This window comes from Acanthopagrus latus, chromosome 21 (assembly GCF_904848185.1).
Source record: "Acanthopagrus latus isolate v.2019 chromosome 21, fAcaLat1.1, whole genome shotgun sequence".
Taxonomy (NCBI): Eukaryota; Metazoa; Chordata; class Actinopteri; order Spariformes; family Sparidae; genus Acanthopagrus; species Acanthopagrus latus.
In genome coordinates, this window is record NC_051059.1 from 19,181,791 (window position 1) to 19,207,381 (window position 25,591).

General features: G+C 43.2%; 1 protein-coding gene across 3 annotated transcripts in view; it reads left to right on the top strand.

Annotated features, from left to right (window-relative positions):
* LOC119011466 (dipeptidyl aminopeptidase-like protein 6) overlaps positions 1-25,591 on the top strand; it is a 90,191-nt gene that overhangs the window by 12,707 nt on the left and 51,893 nt on the right. The window contains exon 1 of one of the 3 annotated variants that reach the window (XM_037084615.1): positions 4,104-4,740. The exons of the other annotated variants lie outside the window; for them this stretch is intronic. Within the exon in view, the coding sequence (XP_036940510.1) occupies positions 4,549-4,740 (192 nt within the window). The 5' untranslated portion in view covers positions 4,104-4,548. Of the gene's footprint in view, positions 1-4,103; positions 4,741-25,591 lie in introns of those variants that run through there. 3 annotated transcript variants of the gene reach the window in all.

Below are 25,591 nucleotides of genomic sequence, written 5' to 3' on the forward strand. Positions count from 1 at the left end.
TACACTTCATGCAGTATCTTCACCTCACACCTCTTCCCTCTCCCTTCACACTTTAAAAACCTCTGATCCAGAGGGATCATCATGATGATTTATGTCGCATTTCCTGTTTGACATCTGGTTCTGATAATTGGGAAAATTTGATGTACACTGCTGAGTTTAAGTGAGTCTATGATTTCTAATTAATGTGAGAGCAAACTGTTTATGCCACAGCAATGGACTCTGCTGAGGCTGTAAAATATATGTGTTCTGTCCACATCAAAGCTGGGGCATGTAATCCGACACAAGCAGCAGGATGATTAAAAAAACTTGTTGCTTCGGTTGGCTCAGTGCAGCATCAAGGGAAATCATTAGCGTCCAGCTAATGCCAAATGGAAAATGGTGGAAAATTATGTGATTACAGTGGGCTGTGACTAAATCCATTCTGTTACATGCGTGTAGAGGGGCACAGTAATTTCCTTCCTCAGCTGACTGATGTTCACAGGAAATTAGATATTACTGCGCTTCCCACAGACGTTGATTGATTGATCTGTTTGCTCTTCCATCCAATTAATTTGTGTGTCGTTTTGTCGTTGTGTGCTGAATGCGGATGGAGCCACGAGCCTCTGGTGGCATTTGAGTTAATGTGAGCACATTTATGTGTGCTGAACATTATAGATGGTATTATGGATAATAACAGGTATGACTGCGTTGAGACACTGAGCTACACCTAGAGCTATTACAATACTATAAATGGGCTTAAACATACTCTTTTTGGTTTTGTAACAGAAAAAGGCAAAAAGGACTGGTGAGGGCAACAGGGGTTGAGAATCCTGGGAAATTTTAGCCTCCTGATATTTTTATTCATCAGAGCTGAAGCAGAAATAATGTAAACTGATGGAAAACCAAAGAATAAGAAGGAATACATCATCACTGGGTCCAGGAAGTCCAATCAACTTTTAAGCCAATCTTAAAAGAAATAACATAGAAATTCATACAAAGATTTAAAATGTGGAGACTAGGCTGTTTTAGAGAGAGTCCATAGCAACCAGCATAGTAACAGCAGAAAATGTTGCATTACAACAATTTTCTTGTAAACCCAGATAAATCTTCGGTAACGAATGATAACAAACTTGAACTGAAAATAAAACATGCACTGCACTAGGAATTTGAATGCAGAAATCTTACAGAGCGCAGCTTTTGCACACCTTAGGATCAACAGGTGTGTAGGTGTGTAGCCGAAAGTGGAAAATCAAAAAAAATCTGGGAAAATACTGCGGAAGTCTTTTTCCGGATTTTTTTGATTTTCTGAAATTTTAAGATACTGTGTTTTCCACTGATGATAGAGTTGTGTAGGCATGATTCCCAGATCCATTTTCTGATCTTACGATTCCCTTGACATGGGCTCCATGAGTTTCTTGAATGGGTTTTGGATGCAGGACAGAAGAAAATGTAAGTATGATGCAATTTTAGAGCGATTATTGCCAAACGCCTACATTTTGTGCTGTGGACCATCGTAGCTATTACACATTCCGATGTGAGGCTGGGTTGAAGATGAAATGGAGAAACATCACAAAGCTTCATTTGCTTTCAATATACTACTATTCATTATTTATTAGCCTATGCTGGAGAACAGTTTGGTCACCACTTTGTTTCTCAGACGTCCTGGTTGCAGACTGATCTTTTACACCGTGGTGGCGTTTGACCTGCAGGCTGTCTCGGACTACTCAGAACTCTGCGGAGCGTGTGAACACAAACAAATGACTTCCTTCTGAGTCATAATAACATTACATCTGTGCCTTTTATCAGTTAAATTCTTTGGTAACTTTTGTTTGAAAACTCTCACTGGGATCAAAAGTGAACTCACCCAGGAGAGCTTATTGCACAGCGGAGCCCCAGAGAGGCAGAACTGACAAAATGTGTCTCTCATAAGCTTGAAATATAATGACAAGGTCCCCTATCAGGGCTGAAGTAACTTGTACCGGCTACAACAGCACCATTAGCTGCCTGCAGAGGTATTAGGCATGCTGCAGCTATCATTATCATTATAGCTGTTATTACATGCCTCTCCAATTTTTCTGCCTCTCAGAAGAAAGAGCATGACTGCAGTGATGTTTGTGAGAGCTGCTGTATCTGCTGGGAGGCGATAGGGGAGTCAAGCTGAGCCCAGACTCCCCGGCACGGTCCTGAGGGGAGCGTTAAAGCAGCCAGGCGGATCACAATAGCTCCCCAACAAGGTGAGGGGAGATTGGAAGGCATCTATCAGGGAGGCTGGGATGGATGTCAAGTGACTCGGACCTATTTCCCCCGGGGTGAGCAGAGCCAGCGAAGGCATTTATGAACTAGAGAAACAAATGATGACAGGGACCGAGGCGAGCCAGCGTGTTAAGTGGAGCCCAGATGCTGAGCCCACGACATAAATCTCTGCCGCAATTAAAAAGCGTGCAAAAGCACCGGGCAAAGTTGTGGTCGAATGGATTTGTGAATCATTTTCAGATTCAAAAGGGGAATTGATTCAAACCGAAGAGAGAGAGGGAGGGGATAGGGACTCAGCTTTAATCAGGCAAAGGCAATAATGTCCCACGTCCTTGTTTTTGAATGAATGTCCAAACCTTTTGAAATCAATACTCTGCATTCAAGATACACATCCTATTATAGAGGTTACATTCATAATTCAAGCTGTGAATCAATGAGCCTCCAGCAGTTCGTTCAGAGCTAAAGAGATGACTCACCATTTGTAAAGAGAAAAAAAATAATTTAATTGAAACCCTCTCGCTCTTTGTTCAACGTCCAATATGTGGAATATTTTCATTTCTGCTGTTGTAGTCAGTCAGCCCTGAGTACTCTTTGCAAACGACTACAGAATAAACTTGATTTGAATTAATGGGAGATGCAAAACAGCAACAGAATGTGTGTGTGTGTGTGTGTGTGTGTGTGTGTGTGTGTGTGTGTGTGTGTGTGTGTGGTAGTCGGAGCCATGCTTTCAGTGCTGCTTTTGAAGCCGTACCCCTGTGAAGATGACCTATTTCCCAGAAAAATACAGCTCGGGCCCTCACAGCAAGAGGCTGAGGGGTGTTCGCCGTTGGCATTCATGACAGGGGATGGCAGAGATTTTAACACTTCCACTCCAGAGCCTTCCCTCCACTGCCCCCTCCAACCCAGAGTATAAGCCAATATTCAGCATTTACCAGAGAGCTGCGTTCGCTTCGGCCTCTGTGAGCGTTTCAAGCATGAAATCACTTGCTGTGTAGTATGAGCTGAACACTTGTGGATGTGGACTGACTTAAAATGTGTGATGGGAGGAAAAGGCAAAAAAAAAAAAAAAAGAGAAAATGATTATGTGGAGGAAGAGACTCTTTCATGTTTGAGTTATTTCTGTAAGATGTGACATGAAGGGAAGTATTTATGAGACCTGAAGGAGAGAGTTTCATGTAACAGCAATAAATAAATAAATAAATAAATAAATAAAAATAGTTTCCTTGCATTTCAGCACGTTTTTGCTGCATTTTCTGGTTGTTGTTTTTTTCTTTTTAAGGAAAATGCGAAATGAAAAAAGAGTCCCTCACTTTGCAAGAGCTCTGTCATCTCAGCGAAAGCAACATGAGTCGCTGTCTCGCACCTGAAGTCGACCTCTTTGAAAGGTGTTTGCCCAGCCTGCCCTAATTCTGTGCGCCACAGAGAGGCACTCGAGCTCCGCCCTGGGACCGTCTGCAACCATTTGGGGAATTAAAGAAAAAAAAAAAAAAAGACGAAGAAGAAAAAAAGAAAAACACACGGCCCTGTCCATGAAATCATAAATGAGCGCCACTCGCTCATCCGAGGTTTCAGGTTGAGCTGAGCGCCGGTGGAACTCGTGCATCGCCGGGTGCGTGTCTGTGCGTAAAAGCAGCACCCAGCAGGAGCGCGGTGACAGTAGAAAGCTGCTCTGTCAGAGCTGCCGGTCACTTCTCATGCAGAGCGCGTCTGCGGAGAGCACCGCCGGGCTCTCTGCGTCCTTCACCGCTCTCCACGCGTGAGGACAGTCCGCCAAGAGAAACACGGCAGAAAGTGTCGAAACAGTATCTCTTTCGCGCTTTTTTTTTTTTTTTTTTGTTCTTATTTCGCGGACAATCGTTCCCGGAGCGTGGTGTGGGATCGAATATCTGATCGTAAACTCAGCGCATCCGCCTGCTATCTCTCTGCGAGGAGGCATCGGGGAACTGGAGAGGGGGAGACAACGTGTTGTGAATACAGATGAGAGCAACTATTGACACCTTCAGCCCACCAGTCTGCTGCGCGCCTGGACACAGCTAAAAGGACATCGCTGCGAAGGATCCCGCTCACTATCGGTCTATCAGTTCAAGCCCGTGAGTCATCCACCAAACCGTAGATGTTTATTTACTAGCTCAGCACCTTATCTTTTTTTTTTTTTTTTTTTTTTTTGGCTCCATCCCGGAGGTGGAAATCTGGCTGCCTGCCATCGGTTCACCGCGATGCGCGCATAAAAACCAATAGATCTGCCCCGAAAACACACCCGTCTGTGGCTCGTGTGACATGCTGTAAGTTGCTTTTTAGCTGAACTGGACCTATATTATGGCTTCGCTGTATCAGAGATTCACCGGGAAGATCAATACGACCAATTCCTTCCCGCACCCACCTGAGGCCAGCCACCTTCTCGGTGGACAGGTCGCAGACGAGGAAAACGCCACGAAGACCCCTCAGCAACTCGTCGACGGCAAACCGCACGTCCAGTACCGCAAGAAATGCCTCCAGGAGGACGAGGACGTAAGAACACTTTCACTTAATTTAAATTACAAATCTCCAGATGTATAGTTTTAGATGATTCCCACTGACACTCTCAGACACATGCATGTATACACAGACAGCCCTCACAGGGCCCGCAGAGTCCATCCCTGGAGGTATAGAAGCTCTCTGATTGGGTCACAGAAAGTTTTAAAAGGTTGCCTTTTTATTCTAAGCAGCTGGAAGCTTTGTGGGTTTGTGTTTCGATGAATTACGGTGTTTTTTTTTTGTCCTCCTCAAGCTCTTGCATCTGGTCAGATGAGCACTCAAAAGAGTCTGTGGGAGCTGGTGTGATCCTCATTATAGGCAGGTGTGATGATGATGGTGATGGTGATGATGGTGATGTGAAAATCATCCCTGTCTGATGTGACTCTGTGTTCCTCCTCCTGGCGCTGTCCGTGGTGCTGATTGCCAAGATCTTCACAAGGCTTCGGTCATAGACTGTTGCGAAGACACGGCTGCAGTCTGTGATGATTTGAAAAGCTCTGATTCTTGGGTTTTGTATGCTGCTCACCATCTTGGCAGTTAATGTACCAGAGCCAGAAAAATCTGAATTTAATCAAGAGGGGGAAAGATGTCCGTGGGGAACGGCAGCTCCCGACAGCTCGTATTTTGAAAGACAAGTTGCACTTTTTTGGAAAGCAGTCGAGCAAGGACGAAAAAGATCTGTAGCTCCAAACGCTTGTGCTTTGATGACCGATGGTGGCTTTTGCTGGTTTTGCGACACACAATTGAATCCAGTGTCCCCTCATGTGAGACAGTATGTGGCCCGCTATTGACTGATTTTTGTAGAACGCTGCTCCGCTTTGAGTTGACAGTGTCCAGCTTGTCTTTCCAGCTGTTTCTTTCGCTGGCAATACACACGCAGCAGCACGCAGAACAGCGAATACAAGTTGAACAGTTATAAGGTCATGAAGATGAATCAAGCGACACTCTTCTCCAGCATCTAATGCTTTAATATCCACACGTTTTTGGCTTTTTTACCTCCACGATGGAAGTTGCACAGGGACGCACATTACGTGATGTACTACCTCATTATTTTCCTAAATCTAACCCAACCGTGACTGTAGAATGGAGGTCAGTTGCACCTGTGGTTGCTGCGACACTGCAATGGTCATATTGTGTTGAGAGCGGTGATTTTGGGATTCATTTTTTGGAGGCGCTGGCAATCAACCCCATCAGTTGTTTCTGCAAATCACACGTGTTGATTCTCTATGCCTCAGTTTTTATGGCGTGACAACACTGTGATGAAAGTTTGATTTGGTTTTACGCGCAAAAAAACACTTGGTTAGGTTTCGGAACAGATGGTGGTCTGGGTTTAAAATCCTCGGTTTTGACCAGCAGCACCACTTATTGACAGGCGATGCAGTGATGAGACATGTAGCAGCTGACAACGTGTCTCATCGTCGCGCCTGCTGCCTGGTTTTGTTGCCAAAAGAAAGGCAGCCTCTCCATTTGTCCAGCTACTCCACCCTCCCCCCAGTGAAAAACTAATGAAGGTGTTACTGGAACTACGTCACTTTACCTGTATTTTAGAAAATACTGATATGATATGTATGAAACTGCAAACCACAGATATGTTGGAACTTGAAACAGTTTTCTATCTCATGTCGTGACAGTGCTGTGCCTACGCTCTGGTGAGGTTAAGGCACAAAAACAGCTTGGTAAGCGTCAGGAAAGGATCATGTTTTGGCCAAAAATACCTGCGTTAGTCACCACTGACACAGCCTGAGATGTCCCGAGAACACCCGGCTTTGTCTCCACAAACATGGCTGGAGACGTCATGAGAAAGGTATCTAGTTGTGTCACGCTTACAAAAGTTGAAATGTCTGTCTCAAACTACAATCACTGGCCCAGGCAGCCTGGTTTCCTGTAACACCACTGTCGTCTCCTCCTTCTCCTGATATGAAAGTCAGTTGATATCACGTAATGTGAACGTATCAGAAACGTTAATCGACCACACTCTACCTCAATGACTGGAGCTGGAAGCAGATAGTCCCTGATTAGCCCTCCTTAGCCCAACAAGCGAACGCAGCTGCTTTAGCCTTTCGGTTGGCCTGTAAACTCTTCACCTCCACGAAAGGCCTGATGAAGTGGCTTGTTAATAAGTGTGCTGCTTGTCTCCAGATGACAGCAGTTGAAACCTAGAGCAAACATGAGCACACTTGACTGGCCTTTTATCTTTAAATAGCTGCCAACACTGCGATGTTCCCCTGAATTATTGATGTCTGTCACATCCAGAATCAAGTGATAAGGTTGGCAACAGGCTGAACGCCGACACTGCTCTGGCCATCAACAACAACACCCGGGGTGGACTCAGCGCTCGCCATGTCTCCCTCATTCCATTTGAAAGCCTTGATGTACATTTTATGAAGTACTTCATTGCCGGAAAATTAGAAATCACAATTTTTCTCCGGCAATTATACCACGGAATTGCATTTTAGGAGTGTGACCAGGAGCTGTTATTGTACCGCCGGGTTGCCAATATATTTATTAGGTTTGCACTGTTAACCTTGAGGTCACCTTTCGTCCTGATGTCCCCCTGAGTCGTGCTGGAGCATGAAATTGCCTTTAGCCTCAGGAGATGGGGAGACCATTTCAAGGAGGTGCCATTTCCAACCCCTCGCCCCGCTCAGTAAAAGTCTGAATGCGCTATTGTTGTTTTCATTTATTTTCCAGAAGGAGAAAGGGCAGAAAAATTGATTTGGAGATGTCTTCAGAGCCTTTAAATCATCCTGATATTTACCTGCGCGGTTGCCAAAGCTGGTAAAAGGAATGGAATTACAGTAATTAGGACTTTTTGTAAACACTGGCCTGATTTGCTTGCTTCTTATGAGCTCTCACAAAGTGCAGGCGCTGCAACTGCATAGTTTGTAGGAAGTGTGTGTGTGTGTGTGTGTGTGTGTGGGATTGATTAATTGTTGCTGAGCTCAGTGTGTAAGCATCAGTGTTTTGTTGCAGAGTTTGAGTCACCTGGGGAGACATCAGCGGTTGTTCTTTTATCCTCATCTCTACCCTTAACTGCAAATGGAAACCACAGAGTGTTCTTAATTGATTGTTGTTGTACATAAAGGTGAAGTACGCTGACATTTCACCTTCAGACTGGAGCCCGGGGACACTTTCATGCCTGTATTGTGCTTTTTTTTTTTTTTTTTCTTTATGCACAGCAGAGAAAATGGAAACATTTCTCCACTACGATAATTACAGCTGACATGTGAACATGCAGTGGTCTCTGTCTGCACATGTATATGAAAAGTTGGAGCGATTATGAGGGTTTCTCAGACGTGGGACATGAAGGCTCACCTGTTCCTCAAGGGGATCGGCCAAGTTCTCACCTCAAAAGTTTGACTTAGTTTTGTGATTTAAACGCGCTACAGGGAGCCTTACCTGGTTATCAAACAGTCTTACTTTAAAACTGACACCTCTGTTTGACCTATATATGCAAATGAGACCATTACAGAGAGGACTGGCTATTTCTGTACAGTTGATATTCTTAATGCCTGTCACAGTGTCCGAAACCAAATGATCCAATCCGCGTTCTAGTTGTACGCCAAGGCACTGAGACAAAGTTAAGGCTACTTTTGTAAAAATAAAAACTACCTTGAAGTAGCTGTAAGTGTTCCTGTAAAAAATGTTTTGACAAATAGACGATAAAGACAGAATCTTACTGGAAGTCATCCAATAACAGATAAAAACACTAAAAAAAATATGTGCAGATAAAACCATAGAAATACAGTACAACTAAATTTGGTTGATACATTTTCACAGTAGAAACACTGAATTACTATTTTATGGTGTGCTGAGTCTGCAGTCTGGGGAGTGAAGCTGCTCGGTAATCTGGTGGTGCGGCAGCAGATACCTCTGTGTCTTTTTCCAGATGGCAGCAGGGTGAACAGACTGTGGCTGGAGTGGCTGTCGCCTTTTTAGCATCCTTAATAGTCGGCGATGATTTGGCAGATACAGAGAACTTGTAAAAGTGGTACGAGCACCACCTTTGTTACTCAAGGTTTTGGTGTGGCTAGTGCGTGAATTTGCTTTGGAAGCGAGTGAAAGAAAGCAGCCACCTGTTCTTAGTATTAGTTTTGATTTAGTGCCGTAACACCAGACTAAAGAGCAGCTTCTGTCCTCAGACTGTGAGTCCCCTGAGTTCATCCTCAGCACTCAGTAATCAGTAATAACTTATATTATCTGCTCTAAGCGATGTTGTCGTTTTAGCTACCTTCCTGTCTGTTTCACTTACAGCAGCTTTACTCATGAACATATAAGGTTGAAATAGCTTATAATTTAGCTGTTCTCTAAATATGGTTCATATAGAGGGATCAGTGAGACTGTTTCAGTCTCAGTTTAACACTAGTTAAACGCTTCATGGAGAACGTTTAGGATATGAGAATGAAATTAAAAGAAATTCCCTTGAAAATGATTAGCTCCTGCAATCACATATGTGAAAAAAGTAATTCAAATAACAAATCATCCTCAAAGTACCTATAAAAATAGTTTTGCTTTCTGAGCCCCATTTTTTTAGGTCGTTTTTTGGATTAATTACCCATTAGTTTCCCAAATGAGTTTATCATATCTGATTATAATTAAGGTATATTAGATGTTCCTGTCTACGATGAGATCTCAGAGATTATAACACCGACTGAGTGTTAATTGCTTGATTTAAGCCACTGGGTTTGTGTCATAATTACACAGATTTTCTTTCTTTTTTTAATACATACTCATTATTGTACTGTTAATCATCACAGAAATGTTATTTTATAGGCTCACATAACATTTTTTACTCACAACACATGAACCCTGCTGGCTGCTTACAGTGAATTTTCTAACAGCGGCTGTGAATTCACGTTTAATTCTGAGCACTAGTCATTAGTGAAAAGCTCATTTCCCAGCGGGCTACCTTAATCTGAGATTGGCATGCTGCTCTATAATGCATTAGTCATTTCTTTTTTACCTCTGCCTAGGCTATAGATTTTCGATTAGAAATACACTGGAAGTGTGTTTTTATATCACGTTTAATGGGCTGCCTCTGTGTGAAATTTACTTAGCCTCCAACAGCGCCCTTATGATAGAGAGAAAGTGCAATAATGTTCCCAGAGGAGGCTGGTGGCAAATATGGTGGTTTGGAAACATCAAGGTTACTCAGACTGCATCTGCTGGGAAGAGCACAAAGAGCTATGAGCGCCCTGATTCCTCTGTAGAGATTACTGGAGTGTAGCCATTGTGTCTCGGGGTGTATTCTCGGCTGGGTATCCTTCATCCTGTGAGGCGTCATTACACCTCGCACGGCCGTTATCTTTAAATTAATTTGCTTAAGTTTCATGTTGGGAAAAATTGTGCTTTATCAAAGGTGAATTCCCTGTCTACATAATTGTGTTATCCTGTTTTGGATCGCAGGAAATTGGAGTTCAGAAGGAGTGAATCATAAATCATCTTGACTGTGATCTAATTCCCGTTGGGTAATACAGCCCAGGGCTCACACACAGACACACACACACACACACACACACACACACTTCCTGCCTGTCCTCATATGCACTGAACTGTGCCTTCTAGTTAGAGATACTCCAGATCTGAGTAAGACAGTCTGGCCGGGTTCCCAAGCCTTAGTTTAGCTCCTCTGTGCTTCCTTTGACGTCCAGAGCTCAGATAAATCAGCCAGACTGAGCTCAACAACAGCAGCCCGATAAAAGAAAGGGAGAGCGGCGGGATGTGATGGGTTGTCCCTTATTATCGGCAGCCCGGGCTAACTGTGTGCTTCAGGTTGACGACTGCTGACTGAAGACTGCCACTGGCTTTGTTACCTGCCGCACTGCCATCTGAAATGAGGGTCTATCCTGTGACGACCTCCTTCTTACGACAGAGCTCAGTGCAAAGAGGGAAGAAAAAAAAAAACAGATGTGCGGTTAAAGCTGTGCTCAGAGTCAACAGTTGGGAGATGACAGGAAATGAGCAGGGAGAGATGAAACAAAGGTCCTCGGCTGGAATCAAATCAGGAGCTTTGCTTTTTACGTTCCTTTAAAGACTCAGACCAAGAGGGAAGCTATTTGCATGTAGACATTATGGAGGCTGCCATTAGACGGTGCTCTCACCCGTTCACAGATCACTGGTAATATATTTTCCTAAAAATTGCTTCTTTTTTTTCAAAAGACTTACGATTTTATTTACATAATGTGATGTAATTTTCTCTTTTTTAAAATTCTGACTTTATTCTTGTAACAGTGATAGCGTTACAAGAATAATTCAAGATGCTTCATTATGACTTGTATGACTATGTCTCTCGTTAAAATACAAATTTAGTCTCGTAATATCTTATAATAATATTAATAATATTAACCTTAGACATTTTTCTTGAAATACTGTAACTTTTTTTGTCATAATGTGACTTTTTTCTTGTATAACTATGACAAAATTCTCATAATAATAACCTAAGCCTTTTTTCTCTTAAGGTTACAACTTCATTCTTGTAATATTCAGACTATTTTCTCAATTTGGCTCCAATATTCTGTCGTAAAGAAATAGATCTAGTACACAGAAATGAAAGTGTGACACGACTATGGGAAATCATGCATGACCTCATACTACATGTGCTACAACCTGCCCTAACAGATATTTTTGGCTGCCTGGGGGACAGCGAAAACAAGGTGTGAACACTGACATACCGTCACCTTTTAATGTGATACAGTCAACTACCAAATAGTGGCTTGAACCCAGCTGTCATGAAGCAGTGTTGCTGCCCAATTAATCAAAATGTTATTGAAATCACAAGGTGGCTAATTGCAGTATCCAAACGTGTTTACAGACAAGTTTCCCATCATCATGATCTCATCTCTAATATTAACACTGCTTTTAGCTCTGTTTTGCCTTCTGCCCCAGTCAACTCTTATCATATAAATGCTTCACTATGCTCACCACTCAGTCACTAATTTTGTCCGTCTGCTGTCAGGTGCTGAGCAGGTAGTGTGAAGAGCGCTTTTAGAGCTTTTCTTGCTCAAACCAAAGCTATGAAAATAAAGCTGCAATAAAGCTTCAGAAGGCAAAGCAGTGAAGGGAGAAATGCTGAAACACAATGTTAATGATCCAGTATCTCTGATGACCCCTTTTTACATTGAGTGCTGACATTTGATGCTTCGTCAGTGTAAAAATATTGATTGTAGCAGCTCCAAAGGTCTTGGCTGGAACATGAGGCTAATCAAATCTGAACTAAAGTCGTTGGAGTCACAATCTTTTTAGAAAACGCTGAGATACAAACCCAAATATAAAACGTTATTTGTGCAATGAATCATAAAATGAGGTACAACAAAATCAAATGAAAGAATAAATAATAAAACAATTTATTGTCGCTGACTATCCAAACGTTCACGTAGGAAAGGATACGCACAAAGCAAATGTGCTGTCGCCCAGCGCAGCGCCTCCCCTCAGGACAGCACAGCATCCTCAGCAGGACCTCTTGCTCGGCGTTGCCATGGTTGCAAAGGTGGAGAGGGTGAGGCTGTAAGCTCTGGGAATACACACACACACACAGCGCACACACACAGCGCACACACACACACACACACACACACACACACACACACACACACACACACACACACACTGCTGCTCGCTGATGGCTCTGGCTGCCATCTGGAGATGACACAGCCCTCACGCTGCACACTGAGCTCGCGTCATGCAACATGTAACGACCACTGTAACGAGCCAGACGTGTTTTTGTTTTGTTTTTTCCTCCTCCCCCTTCACTCTAAAAACAAGCGTTCCCCCTTTGGCTCCTAACGAGTATCAGCCTTTACTCCTGTTTCGTGGTAGCTTCTGACAGACTTATTCGCTATCGACCTGCTCCTCTGCTACCACAGGGTGTCTCAACAGGTCGTCCATCCCCCCCCGCCCAGCACCTTCGACGCTCTGTCGACACGCCATCGATCACGTCGTCCTCCCTCCCCCACCACCACCTCCACGGACCTGTCAACAGCACGTCAGCAGGCCGCTGCCTCGCTGGGAGACTGTCCCTCTTCCTCTTGGTGATTTACTGTATTATTATACAAGCTGACAGTGAGCATTCGTCAGTGTTTAAATACAGTGGAGCCTTATTGCTCCCTGATGAGACGAGGATCTTGCAGAGAGGTCTGACGCTGAGCTTCGGTCTCCTGTGGTAGATTTTCCGCTCTAAAGATCACGCAGAGTAACAAACACATCATCGGCTGTCATCAAGGCACCAAGTTTTTTTCACTCCTATCATGTTTTAAATCCCCTTCCCTTTCCACAGATATTCATTCATTTTAACAACAGTAGCTGCGCGGGTTGAAAATTTTAGCCGATGAAATATTCATGCGGCAAAAAGAAGAAGAAGAAATCCTTTTGTCAGCCTTCGTTTTTTGATCTTCTGCTTCCTGATGACAGTCACATTGCCGCTCTGCTTCTCACAGGAGATTAGCTCACTCCACAGATGAAAACTTCACTTCACCGTGGATCTTAAAGATTTCTGCAGCTCTATTTGAACTCTATGCGAGTGTGCGGCTAAATATAACTGTCTTCTTAACCTGGCTCGTTCCCATTTTCCCTTTCTCCCCATTGTTCATGTCTCTGTTTTTTATTTATAGGACAAGTCGAGGCTCTTTTCAATGTTTTTCTTTTTCTTTTGAGGATCAGCTTTATTAGTCGCATGGCTGATAATCAGCAGGATGCTCTTTTAGAGGGAGGAAAGAGCAAGTGTTGTAGCTCAAGTGTTAGTCTGCTCCTTTGTCTGCTGTTTGTCTAAATAACAGGGTTTTTTTTATAAACAGACTGTCTCAGTTCATTGATGCTCAAAATGCCAAGAACATGCAGGCAGCAAAAACAAAACACTGTCTTTGCCTCTCCATGCACTGTGTCTGTTTTGCCACTAGAGACTGTTGTGATCCAATCAATGCAGCAGCCCTACGCTGTACTGTAGACGTGAACGTACAGTACAGAAGGCTCGCTGCCTGTGCCGAACGCAGACAAGATATCTGCAGCAATAAAGCCACAAAAAGACTCAAGCTGCTTCTGTATCTAAAACCAACCAGCTGGCACAGATAAAGTGTCTCATCCGGCTCCAAGGAGAGGAATGAAATGTCACCTCTCATTAGGATTGAAAAGGTCATACTGCCACCTCGCAAAATCAGCCACATTGAGGGATTTCTGACCTGCAGATGGTGGCATCATCAGTGGTAATTCAAGAGGGGGGAAAGATCAGATTATCATATTGGTTGCAGAGGGTTTATTTCAGTGGCGTTATGTCTTGTTTTTGGACGAGCCGTTAGATCCTCCCTCCCCTCTCTGCTGAGACTCTCATCTTCTCCGTGCGCCGTGCAGCAGCGCTTCATGTTTACAAATGTTCGCCCTTTCTCATCAGAAGAAAGAAACAAATCCGAAGTGGAACACTGGTAATGAAGACAGAACTTTAGAGCGAGCGCAGGAAATTTCTCCTAGAACGTTTCTGTCAGCCAGAATTAGAGCGGCAGAGCGGAGCTGCCATTTCTGCCGGGGTCCCTCTCGCAGTCTTTTTCTGGGCTGAGACCAGGCAGCAGTAATCCGTTGTGTCACACGGGCAGATTCCCTTATCGACCACGCTATGATACAGCAGCGACACGCCCCTGGGAGACACAAGCACACACACACACACACAACGGCATCATTTGTAACTAGTACATAAACACACAGGATCGTGAAGGAAGAAGGCAGCGCTGCAGAGTCAACGGGGTCATATTACAGCGTAGTACTGTAAATCCTTGAGGGAGACAACATCAGAGGCAACAAGCAGGAGTTGCTGTTGTACAGTAGTAGCAGCAGGGTCACTGCGGGGGGAAAAGACACCAGCTCGTGTTGGTGTTTACATCTCTGTCTGAGTGAACGAGCTGGAGAGACAGAAGCAGATGCTGCGACAACTCAGCTGACAAAACTGAGATGATATTTACAGGAGTAGTTTTTTTGTTCTAAGGAATACCCTGATTTGTTTTATTTTAGATGCGAAGATAGACAGAATGTTTGTCCATTAATGATGAAGCTACAGCCAGTAGCAGGTTAGCTTAGCTTAGCACAAAGACTAGAAAGAGGGGGAAACGGCTAGCTGGCCTCTGTCTGAAGGTAGCAAAATCGGCCATCTTCTGTATGCATTAAACAAATGAAACATGCCATGTGTGAATTAGTTAGCTTTGAAGATGGAGGCATTTTTTAAAAAATGTATATGATGTTTATATTAAACAGAGCCAAGCAGTAGTGAGCTTATCAACTAAACTCACCACCAAGCTATCTGACTGTGTGTGATATCTTCATATTTACCTTACAGACGCGAGAACGGTATTGATTTTCTTGAAATACCTCTAGGCAAAAAATAAAGGGAGAGAATAAATGTATTTCTCAAAATGTCAGACTAAAGCACAGCTCTCTGAATGATTAAATGTCAGCAGGCAAGCTCCATCAACAGAAATAATACATTTAAACCTTTAACTAACTAAAACCAGTAAGGCTCTGGTCGAACATGGTTACACCTGTGGTGTGACTCTAGTTGATACTATGTGGCAGTGAGCGAAGTACCCAGATCCTTTACTTAAGGCAACATCATGTAGAAATTGGCATTTTGTGCGATTTGGCACCCCCCCACAGCTTCAGAGTGGACCACTGCTGTCGTTAATACAAGTCTGTAAAGTCTGTAACAATCTGTCAGACGTAATATAGGTGCTGACTACAAACAAATCTCATTACGTCATAACAGTGTTATGTGTTGAAAACTGGTATGTTGAAGTAAACATGTATATAAGGCAGTGATTCGGCCTTCTCACTGAAGTTACATAGTGCAGAAACAAGTGATAGTATGTATGTTATTGTGCATGTAAACAATCTCAGAAGTTAAAAAGGTCAAAATCAGCACCAACAGTAGATCACACTATGCCACCATGTCAAATTATTTGCGCAGTTCATGCCCAGCGGCTAGTTTGTCACATAAGAATGGATTTAGTGAAGCTGCTCTGGTGTTGTTACCTGCGCTGGCTCAGACGTGTGTGTGCTAACCTATCAGAGGATTCTGGGTATTCAGAAGGAGGGGCCTTAAAGAGACAGAAGCAGAGCGTCTCAGTCAGAGGGGGAAAACAGCGCTGCAACAGTGGACAGAAAACTAATGAGTCTTTTGAGCATTAAAGCATGTAAACCGACTCTAGTCGTAACCTAAAATAAAAGTATGAAGCTGAAAATGAGCGTAATATTGAGCGTAATATCCTTCCTTTAAAATAGGCCTAAGAAATTTGAGAATTTCTTCATCCATAGAGGGTCATGTGCTCTTTTAGTTGACCAGAAAAAAATTCAAAATCATAAAATTTATACATGACTTTCAGTAGACCGGAAATATATGTGATATCTGGAGAGGAACAAGTAAGTAAAACTGTGAGACAAATGTAGTTGTAGTCCTTATCACATAAGGATCTTTAGTAATAGTAATTCCTCCACTACTGTAGGGTAATAATGAGTTTTGGTCATCATCGTGAGCCACTTTGTCTCCTCGCTGCAGATAAAGCACAGTCGTAACAGATAATTAACATTATTGATGGCTTTGTTCTGTTTAATCCATGTCATTAAATGAGCATGCCATGCCAGGGGCCTGGAGCCACAGGCAGCCATTATGATTGCAGCTTGTTACACCTGCGTCTGTCTGTGTCTGCTGCTGTGACACCAGTCTGCTGGTGTTGGTTCACTCACAGAACGATGCCACCGTGGACTCTGTCCTGCCTTCAGGCTCTGGTTTAATCTTCTGAATAACACATGAGATAGGTTTTCATGTCGCATCCTCGCCAGAGCCTTTCCGTGTGCGTTCTCGTCTTGCGTGGAGCGTCAGGAGAGTAAAAGTGTTGCCCCTCCAGCCATGAAGGTGGGTTTGTATTTTGTTACTTTTGTCAGAAAGCTCGGCGTGAAGGTGGCCAGTTGGTCTCAGCGCAGAGATAGATGCCATTTGCTCCAAATTGGTTGTGTGTTGTGAGTGTGCGAGTGTGTATATCTGCTAACTTACCTCTTGTGTAGGTCGCTGTTGTTGTAGAGAGCCCCCCCTTTTTTTTTTTGTTTTTTACGGAGGAGCTTTTCCCTGCATGCACATCATCACCTCCAGTCAATAATTCTCCCTAAGCCAGGAGTCAGGAGTCTGAATGAGCCATGGAGCTCCGGGGACGAGGGGAAGAAGATTGCTTTTCCCCGAGCTGGGAGTGAAGCGCCGACTTCTGTGATGATGTTTGGTGTGGTGCTCACATGGAGCAGAACAGAGATGGGGGGGGGGGGAGATAATGATTGTTTGGTGTAGCGGAGGAGGAGAGAACGGGGAGAGCTACTGAGTGAGTCGCTATTCTGGAGCTGGCAGCCTGTCAAATCGTAACCCACCAAAGAACAGGAAAGCCGAACCCCGTTGATTGATGTTCCTCCCCTCGCCAGATTGGCTGTTGCATCATGGGAACACAGAGACTTTTATTGCTGAGTGTGTTTAGGAGGACATCTCACTGCTGCACCGGCATTATGGCTCGTGTTTTGAGACAAACATGCTCACCTTATCAGCTGTTTGTCTTTCCGTCACTCTGTCTGCCTGTCAGCTTATGACTCGATACCCACGATGTTTTATTGCTAGATGGACCTCAATGTGCATAACAGCTGACTGGATCTTTGAACAAAATGAATGTATATTGAGTCCTTTTGTCTAGCCTCTTATATTTTAAGTAGCCAAGATTGTTTAAATTTGAATTACTCACATTTTTTGACACTTGGGATCTGCACAAGAATCTTAACATGCAGCATATTATATATATATCATCCTTTATAAAAGCCCAGTCTCATCAGAAAATGACCACATAGGTTGACTTTGAAAGCAGCTCATTGGAGCCCATATTGATGTTTCTTGTTTGGTGGCGACCTCTAGTGGCTGTAGAGATTGTTAAAGAAGTGAAGGAGGAAGTCAGGAAGAAGTATTAAGAGTTACAAAGTCCAGATAGGGAGGAGGTCAGGGAAGGATGGTCATGTCAAACAAGCACAGGACAGGAGACCGCAGTTCCTCCTTGGAGTGAAACCAAAAGTCAACAGTGAGTTGTTTTAACTTACTAAGGGAGTAAAGTTTAATCATGTAATATTAGCCGTAGTAACAACATTGTTTCAACCCAAGTTTTCCTAAACTTAACCAAGTAGTGTTTGGTACATACAACAGAGGTCGAGTGCACCTGTTGTTGCTATGCTGCAACGGTTTTGTTGTTTTGGGGAGCGGTGATGTATATCGTTTTGTGAGTGACTGGCAATCAACCTTTTCAGTTGTTTAAGGTATCAGGATGTGTTACAAGCAGATTTTGAGCGAAATCACCATTTACCTGATGATGAACGTAAGCCTAATATTTATTCTCTTTTAGCACAATAATTGGGCAGGTGGGAAATGTGTTGTTCTTCGGCAGCTTATGTTCCACCTGCTACTTGTTAACTTTGTTTGTCTGTCGATTGGTGTTGGGCCAGTAGTGCACGGTGGGTTTTAGAGAATGTTGAAGCTACAACGAATCATTATACTTTTGAGCTGTAAAAACAGATTGGTGAGAAAAAAAGCTAAAACCTTTCGAAAACGCTTAAGGGAACTATGGAGTCGATCGAAAATGACCTCTTGGTATGGCACATTGAAGTTACACAGCATCATTTTTTAATATTTATATAAAAGATGCTATGATTAGCACTTCCAGTTATAGAAATTACTGTGGGTGTTGTCAGGTCATATGTACCATTTAACAACAAAAAGAAAAGAGGCAAAAATTAGCAACCATCCTTCCTTCACTGATGATCAGACCCATGACTACAGGCATTTGACTAGGATATGAATATTTGTTTGTGCCCTTTTCTGCTGAAGACAAGAGCCGGATGTTTGCAGGTTTTTATGTCCAGTGTGAACAGAATATTAGTGGTTTCTGAGTATAATTAGCTTACATGAACCAGCATTTTCTACCGCTGTCATTTTGTAATCATTCACAACAGCAACTCTGCTTTTGCGGTCCTGTCAGGCAGAGATAGTATATGTGCCTTTATTGATATTTTACAGGTATCCACAGGCTCCACTGAGTCTTCGTCTTTTTGCCCTCTCATACCTCGGTCCTGCGTCAGCCTGTAGCCGAATTAGCAGCGCTTTTATCAGTCCAGAAGGGCGGTATTGTGGGTAAATTGCTCCTGGGAGAAAAGCAGAGGGGAGGCAGGATAAACAACCCTGGGTAAAAAGCGCCATAAAGTGGCCCAGCTCTGCGTGTGGTGTGTAATGCTGATCTGTGCTGAATGGCAAGATGCAGCTAATGGCCCAGGTAAGTGGTTCAGTGCTGATTGTTGTGAAGGGGTCGAGCGCTTTGGCTTTATCCTCCGCCTCGCTCCCTTCTTGGGTTGTGTTTCAGGGATTAGTGCGGCTGTCAGCGGCCGTCGGACACCCTGTTCCGTCTGATCCTCCCTCGCGGGCTCTGGCACGACCTCCTCCGGCATGACGGCGGCGGTGTTGAGTTCTCGTTGGCATTTCTCCGGGGTCCCCTCGCTGAGTTCACTTGGGAGAGCAGGGCAGTGTTTCAGTTCTGCACCACTTGGGCACTTCCCTTTGACGTGATGTGTGGAACTTAGAGATGCTGACTGTGGGATTATTCTCTCTGAGGGCTGAGGTGCGTCTCGTTTATGACCTGGCCATTATTCACCGGCCCTCTCCCTTCATCTACATCCCTCCTCCGCCTCCCCCTCTTCCTCCTCCTCCTCCTCCTCCTCAACTCCTCTGACACTCCATATGCAGCCACTCCATCACAATGAAAACACGCAAGTTGTCCCGCGTGGAGAGACTGTGGAAGGTGAGTGCGTTCAATCTTTTCAGGGGACACGCGTGATTGCAATTTGTTAAAGCGTTTGCCATGTGAAGCATTTAAGCGTCTTTCTTCTTCCTAATTATGCCTTTTAATCAATCTGTTATTGAGCACTTGAAGGACATTTTCAAAAGAAATTACAAGCTGTTTCTTCGCTTGAGGAAGTGTCAGAGCTGTTTATTTATTTATTAAGCTTTCAAACTGTCTGATGATATAATGAGCACTTCGGATGACAGCCGCGCTGTAAGTTGCCGTTGTCAGAATTCGCTCCACAATCACAGTCATTATATCTAAAAACTTGTCAGCTGGTAAATTTCGACACCAGGTCTCCTCTAAGGAGATGCTGCCGGGAAACTTTTGTGTTAACAACATGTGTTAAATGGTTCTGGAAAGCTCTTAGTATAAAGTATTGTGGAGCTAAATAGATTTATGGGTTTGATTCGCAGTCTTTGTCACTGCTGACTCGACTGCTGCAGTGAGACGTGGAGACTGAAACCAGACACACAGGTTCCAGCACAGATATACCTTAATGCATTTTCCTCATGGGCATTAATTGTGGTTAAGGAAAGGCTGCAGTTTAATGCAGAGTGCTTCCCCACTGCCGTCGTGCATCATCAGCTTTTTTTTTGCACCAAGATACATATTTAATATACGGTAAACCCCACTGACAATATTGGACCTCAACCGCACAAACATTTAGTATGAAGCTGCGGTCGATGTGAAGAGGCGCCTTGGTTTGTTTTCTCGTTTGGTGAAAATGACTCAAACTTATATTGGATCTTAAAGCATCTGTTTATTTACAATTATACACTGAACCTAGTTTCTTGATACTGGCCGAATTCTGTTTTTATTTCTTTGGTGTAGTCTCTTTTGGGGCCATCCGAGTTGCCTGACGATGCAATCAGAACATTCCTGACTCTAGACTCAAGATTGATTTTGGTTCTCGCAATCACTTTTTGAAGGTCTCTATGGAATCCCTAAATGGCCATGGATCAAACATATTATTTCCTCAGCCCAGCAATGCTTTGTGGTTGTTTTATTGAAACATTCCTTATTGTACACTTACACATGTACACAGGCTGTATATATAAATGGCAATAAAAGAGATCAATTTCAGGAAACCAGTCTCGCCCTGCCTCGGTCTCGGTCTTGGCCTTGGTTTAGGTCGTCTTGACCAGACTGTCTTCTAATAAAGAATAAAAATACTTGAAAATACAGTTAACTGGAAAATACAATATTCCAATCCAGTGCCCCTGTGTCAGAGCTGATGTAAGTGCAAGTAAGTGTAAGTGTTGTTGTTGTTTTAGCTCACTTCTTGTTCGTTTTACAGTTTGTCACCACACAAACACGCAGCAGTAATCGCCCGACATGGCAGCAGACACGAGGATCCTGTTCTCTACGTGTTCAGTTCTCTGTTACTGCACACTTACTACTTACATTCTTTAACAAACCCCTGTCCTTTCTCTTCTTGTAAGACAAGAAAAAACTTCTAATGACTCCTCTTGAACTCAGGGGCGGTTACAAAACTGTATCCAATCAAATGTGATTAAGGGCGTCTAATTAACCTCACCCATCATGTAATTGTCCTCGTCCTGAGCTCATTACGGGGTGATGGAGGTGAAATGGGGAGGTTGAATGATCCCACATCAACACATCCCTGCAAAACTCTACAACACGGATGTTTGCTGAGCCACTTTCGTTTACCTCACAAATCCGTCACATTGCAGAAGCTAAAGATGCCGTCTGACTGTGACTTCAGTCAAAGTCAAATTTAAAGCAAATGTCAACAGACTTTTGTCTACAGATGGAAAAGGTTCCTCCAGCAGAGGTGCACTTGTGCATTTACGCGTTTATATTTCATTAAAGACAGTAATACACATATCTTGGAGTTGGTAAACACTCTGGAGCTCAGTGGGGCAAGATGTTTTCACTTGATGCTATCAGCATCACGCAGGGAGCGGCAGACATCCACGAGACACTTTCTGCCTCTGACAGCCTCAGCTGATACAGATCTAGCTGTGCACCCTGGCGTTCCGTCCTTGCGGCCACCTTGATGCCTGAAATATGCATTCGTTTTGACAGGATATGAGTTCGACACAAGCGTTTTCAAAACTGCATCCAAATCTCCAGAGACGCTGAGCTCTGGCAGGAGGCTGGCGGTGCGCAAGCTGTCACAATATTTTTATATCTTTGGCGTTTCAGTGATGCTGCTGCTGCCACTCCTGAGGAATCTGCGCTCGCAGAATTCTGGCGACGGCTTAACAGATTTTCAACAAAAAAAAAGAGACCCCGATTGTGAAACTGAGCGCGTCTTAACACATCTCCATCCCCTCGTGCACATGCGTGACAGTCCTGTGTTGTTTTCAGTAAGCCTTGAAGATCACAAACATTCATGTCCGTATAAGAATTTTATATCACTTGGTGATCATTTAAAGTTTTATCTCTTCAGGTCAAAATGTAATTGGTCCACTACTGTCAAAATAAATGACGTTCCCATCATCCTTTGCTGCACTTCACATTAAGAGCTAAGTATCAAATGTTATCATTCTAATCATACGACATACTTAGGATGGTGATCATAGAAACCCTGACTTCGCTGGTATAGACTATTGATATTTGCCTGCCTGCAAATTTCAGACTATGTTTGTTTCCTTGTACTGTTCCTCTAACATTAACCTTGTTGCCAATAGTACAGTACGGACGTAAGAGGGGACCAGCTCTTGCCTTTTCTTCTGTGGGAGTTTAGACATTTTGATGCAGGGCTCACCTCCCTGTGTGCAGAACCACCTCAGCACAGCACCATTTTGCAGACAGGGACACCCATCCCGCATTCTGATTTCAGTGTCGCCCAAGGTGATTGTGATTGGTTTAAAATGAATACAAACAAGCCAGAGCTTTTCTTTATTTCCCTTGTCCCAGAACGAGAATTGGTGCAACTTCTCGCTGACACAGCGCTGGAGAAAGGTTTGATTATATAAGTCTAGAACACGGTAAACACTGAACCTTAGTATGAGCTAAATTAGCCTGCATCACTGTGTGCCTAGAGCTGCTAGCACCGCTGTGGACTGATGTTCCAACATTGTAAAATGTCAAATTAAAGCGATGTTTCTTTTAAATCCCAGAGTAAGACATTTGTTCTCCTCCTGCCAATGCTGTCCAACTGTGAAGGTAGTTTTGGTTTAAAACGTCCAAGTTTAGAGGTTTCTGGAGTCTGTATTCGTCCTGGCACAATGGAAGTGAAAGTAGTTTTGCATGGATTTTTTTCTATTCAAATTTTTAAAAATTACATTTGAAGATAACTTCACCCTTAAATGAAAATGCACTCACTATCTATTTGGCTTGGTGCCGATGGAAAGAAGGGTCTGCAAAACATTTCGGGAGCTTCACTGCAAAACTGCGATGCAACATTCTGAAAGTCAAAAAAGAAAACAACCTAAAAAGAAAAAAAAGGACGAAATGGCTCCATAAGGCTTGTTCGGCATGTTAAGAGTCTCTAGAGGCCCCATATTGATGTTAAAAGATGTTTACAACCTTGACATGCAGTCCAGCTCCTGCAGCCACTTCAGACACTTTTTAGCTGGGCAGCTACGTTGAAGATGTGTGAGAATTAATAAATGAATGCTTAGTGGACTACAGAACTTTCTTTAGGCATGTGAAGGGAGAACGTATCTTAGTTTTATTGTTTTTATTTCTGAGCACTTTCGCTCCACAAATAAAATTTCTTTCACCTCCATCTAACTGGGGTTGGAGGCAGAAATTGCAGATACATAGATTTTAAACATGAGAGGATAAGACCAAAACGAGGTAGGAGAATAAAACATTTACGGTTATTTGGATGAATTGGTCCTTAATGACACCAGAATATCTTTGTAGTTAGTCTGAGTGGACGGCTGTCTCTATCTCTGTGTTTCTGAGAGAGATGTCTTTTGTGTGTGTGTGTGTGTGTGTGTGTGTGTGTGTGTGTGTGTGTAAATTTCCTCATTTGGGTCTGCAGAAAAGATAGAGATAGAGAGAATGATTAAACATAAACTAGATTGGAATTCTTTTTTTTTTTTTTTATGGTGAGTTGGCGGGTGTTCCTCTGAGATGTTGAGCGTCGTCTGTGATGAAACCCCTCAGTGAATATGTAACGATGAGGCACTAGTGAATCGGATGTCTCTAACTTGCCTTTAATCACTCCCCTCGACATCTCCACCACTCCATTCTTATGAAGGATAGAACAACACGGATGGATTAGTTATCCTGTCCCTGCGTGTGATTCGTTATCGTTTCCTTTTTCTGCCCACTAAATCACAGTTAGTTTTTTTTTTTTTTTGTTTTGCACCTGTGACTTTTGTTTATCTGGTGATTTGTAACTCCCAGATCCGAACACACGGCGCACGATGCTGCTAATTCCTTGTTTATCGCCCCATGGCTGTGCCTCATCTCCAGCTAATTTCCATAACAACTTGCCAAAATTGCAGCGCCATCTTCAAACTTTTCACTTTACGACCCTCTCGTAAGCCATTGATGAGCACACATAAAGTTCATGAGGCCCGTAAGTCTGTTTTACGAGAACTAGATCAGCAGATGGGTTAATGCTCTGTAGATGCGTGCTGACTCATCCTGCTCGGCCCTGTCTGCATACACGCCAGCTGCCCGTGTGCTACTGAACGGGCAACTTTACTGTTTTCCTTGTTGACTTCCTTTTTTCTCACGGTTGTGTTTTATTACTCTTATCCACTCAGTAGAACTTCTGTTTGCTTGATTTGTTTTTCACCGTGGTTGGATTAAGTAGCTGTCGGGTGTTTTTTTTTAAAAAAAATGTCTGCCATCATCACTTTGGTGGAATGAGCTCATCGGGGGGGGCAGCTGAGATGTTCTTTTCACAGTTTTGAACAATCATTTGTTTATCACACTGATCAGCTCACCCTTCAGTCTCAGTAAAATGTGGTTTGCTTCGTATGACTACTGTGCTGAGTATCGCTGCAACGACAAACGAGTCGTCCAAATGACTAAAGTTGTCAGCGCGAGTGAATTCCTCACCGGCTATTTTCATTAGCGCATTAGCGCTTTGAGTAATCTCAGTTCCCTGCTTCCTGCTTGATAAACCTTAATATTTTTTTTGTTTCTTTGCTCCTCTGTGACAGTAAACTGAATGTCCTTTGAGTTGTGGATGAAACAAGACACTTGAGGAGGCATTTTTCCCAATTTTCTGACATTTTATAGATTAAACATCTACTCCACTAATCTAGCAGATAATCAAACAGATTAATCTGCAGTGAAAATCCTGGATGTCTGCAGCACACGGCATGAATACAAATGCACAGCATCCATTCAATATTTTATTTTTAGTGCAATATGTAGTGTCCTTCAGGACGTATAAACAGTGTGCAGTCTGTAGTGTGTGTGTGTGTTTGTGTGTGTGTGTGTGTGTGTGTGTGTGGGGGGGGGATCAGTCTAAATGTTATATATAAATGAAAATATTTGCTTATTCATACTCTGGGAGAAGGAGCAGATATGATAATATTTAATGGGATAGTTTAACTTTTTTGTGGGAAAACACACATCAGACACAAATTATTATTCAAGCTCAAGTCTGTTTTTGCATTTTTTAAGAGATGTCTGGAGGGGATGTTTAGGGATCATTTTAAATAAGCCTGACGCGACGTGTGAAATCAGTGATGAGGTGCGAGCGCGATGAAAAACTGTTTGCACTAAAAGCCTGAACAGAGGATAAACCAATCGCAGTTAAACCCCAATTACTGGTGTCAGTTATAAACAATGCATTCAATTGATAGTCGGCTGCCCTAACAATGTATTAGCAGTCAATCATTAATAATACTTGAGTTACATTGGATACTTTTTTATTACCCGCCATTGTTTTAACCACTGACTTGATTTATGTTCGATGCAAACCAGAGCAGCTACAGGATGCCAAAATAATGACTTTTTATAAATTGCAGACCCATGTGGAGGCCACTCATCATTGTAATATATTGAAGCAAGTTGTGTAC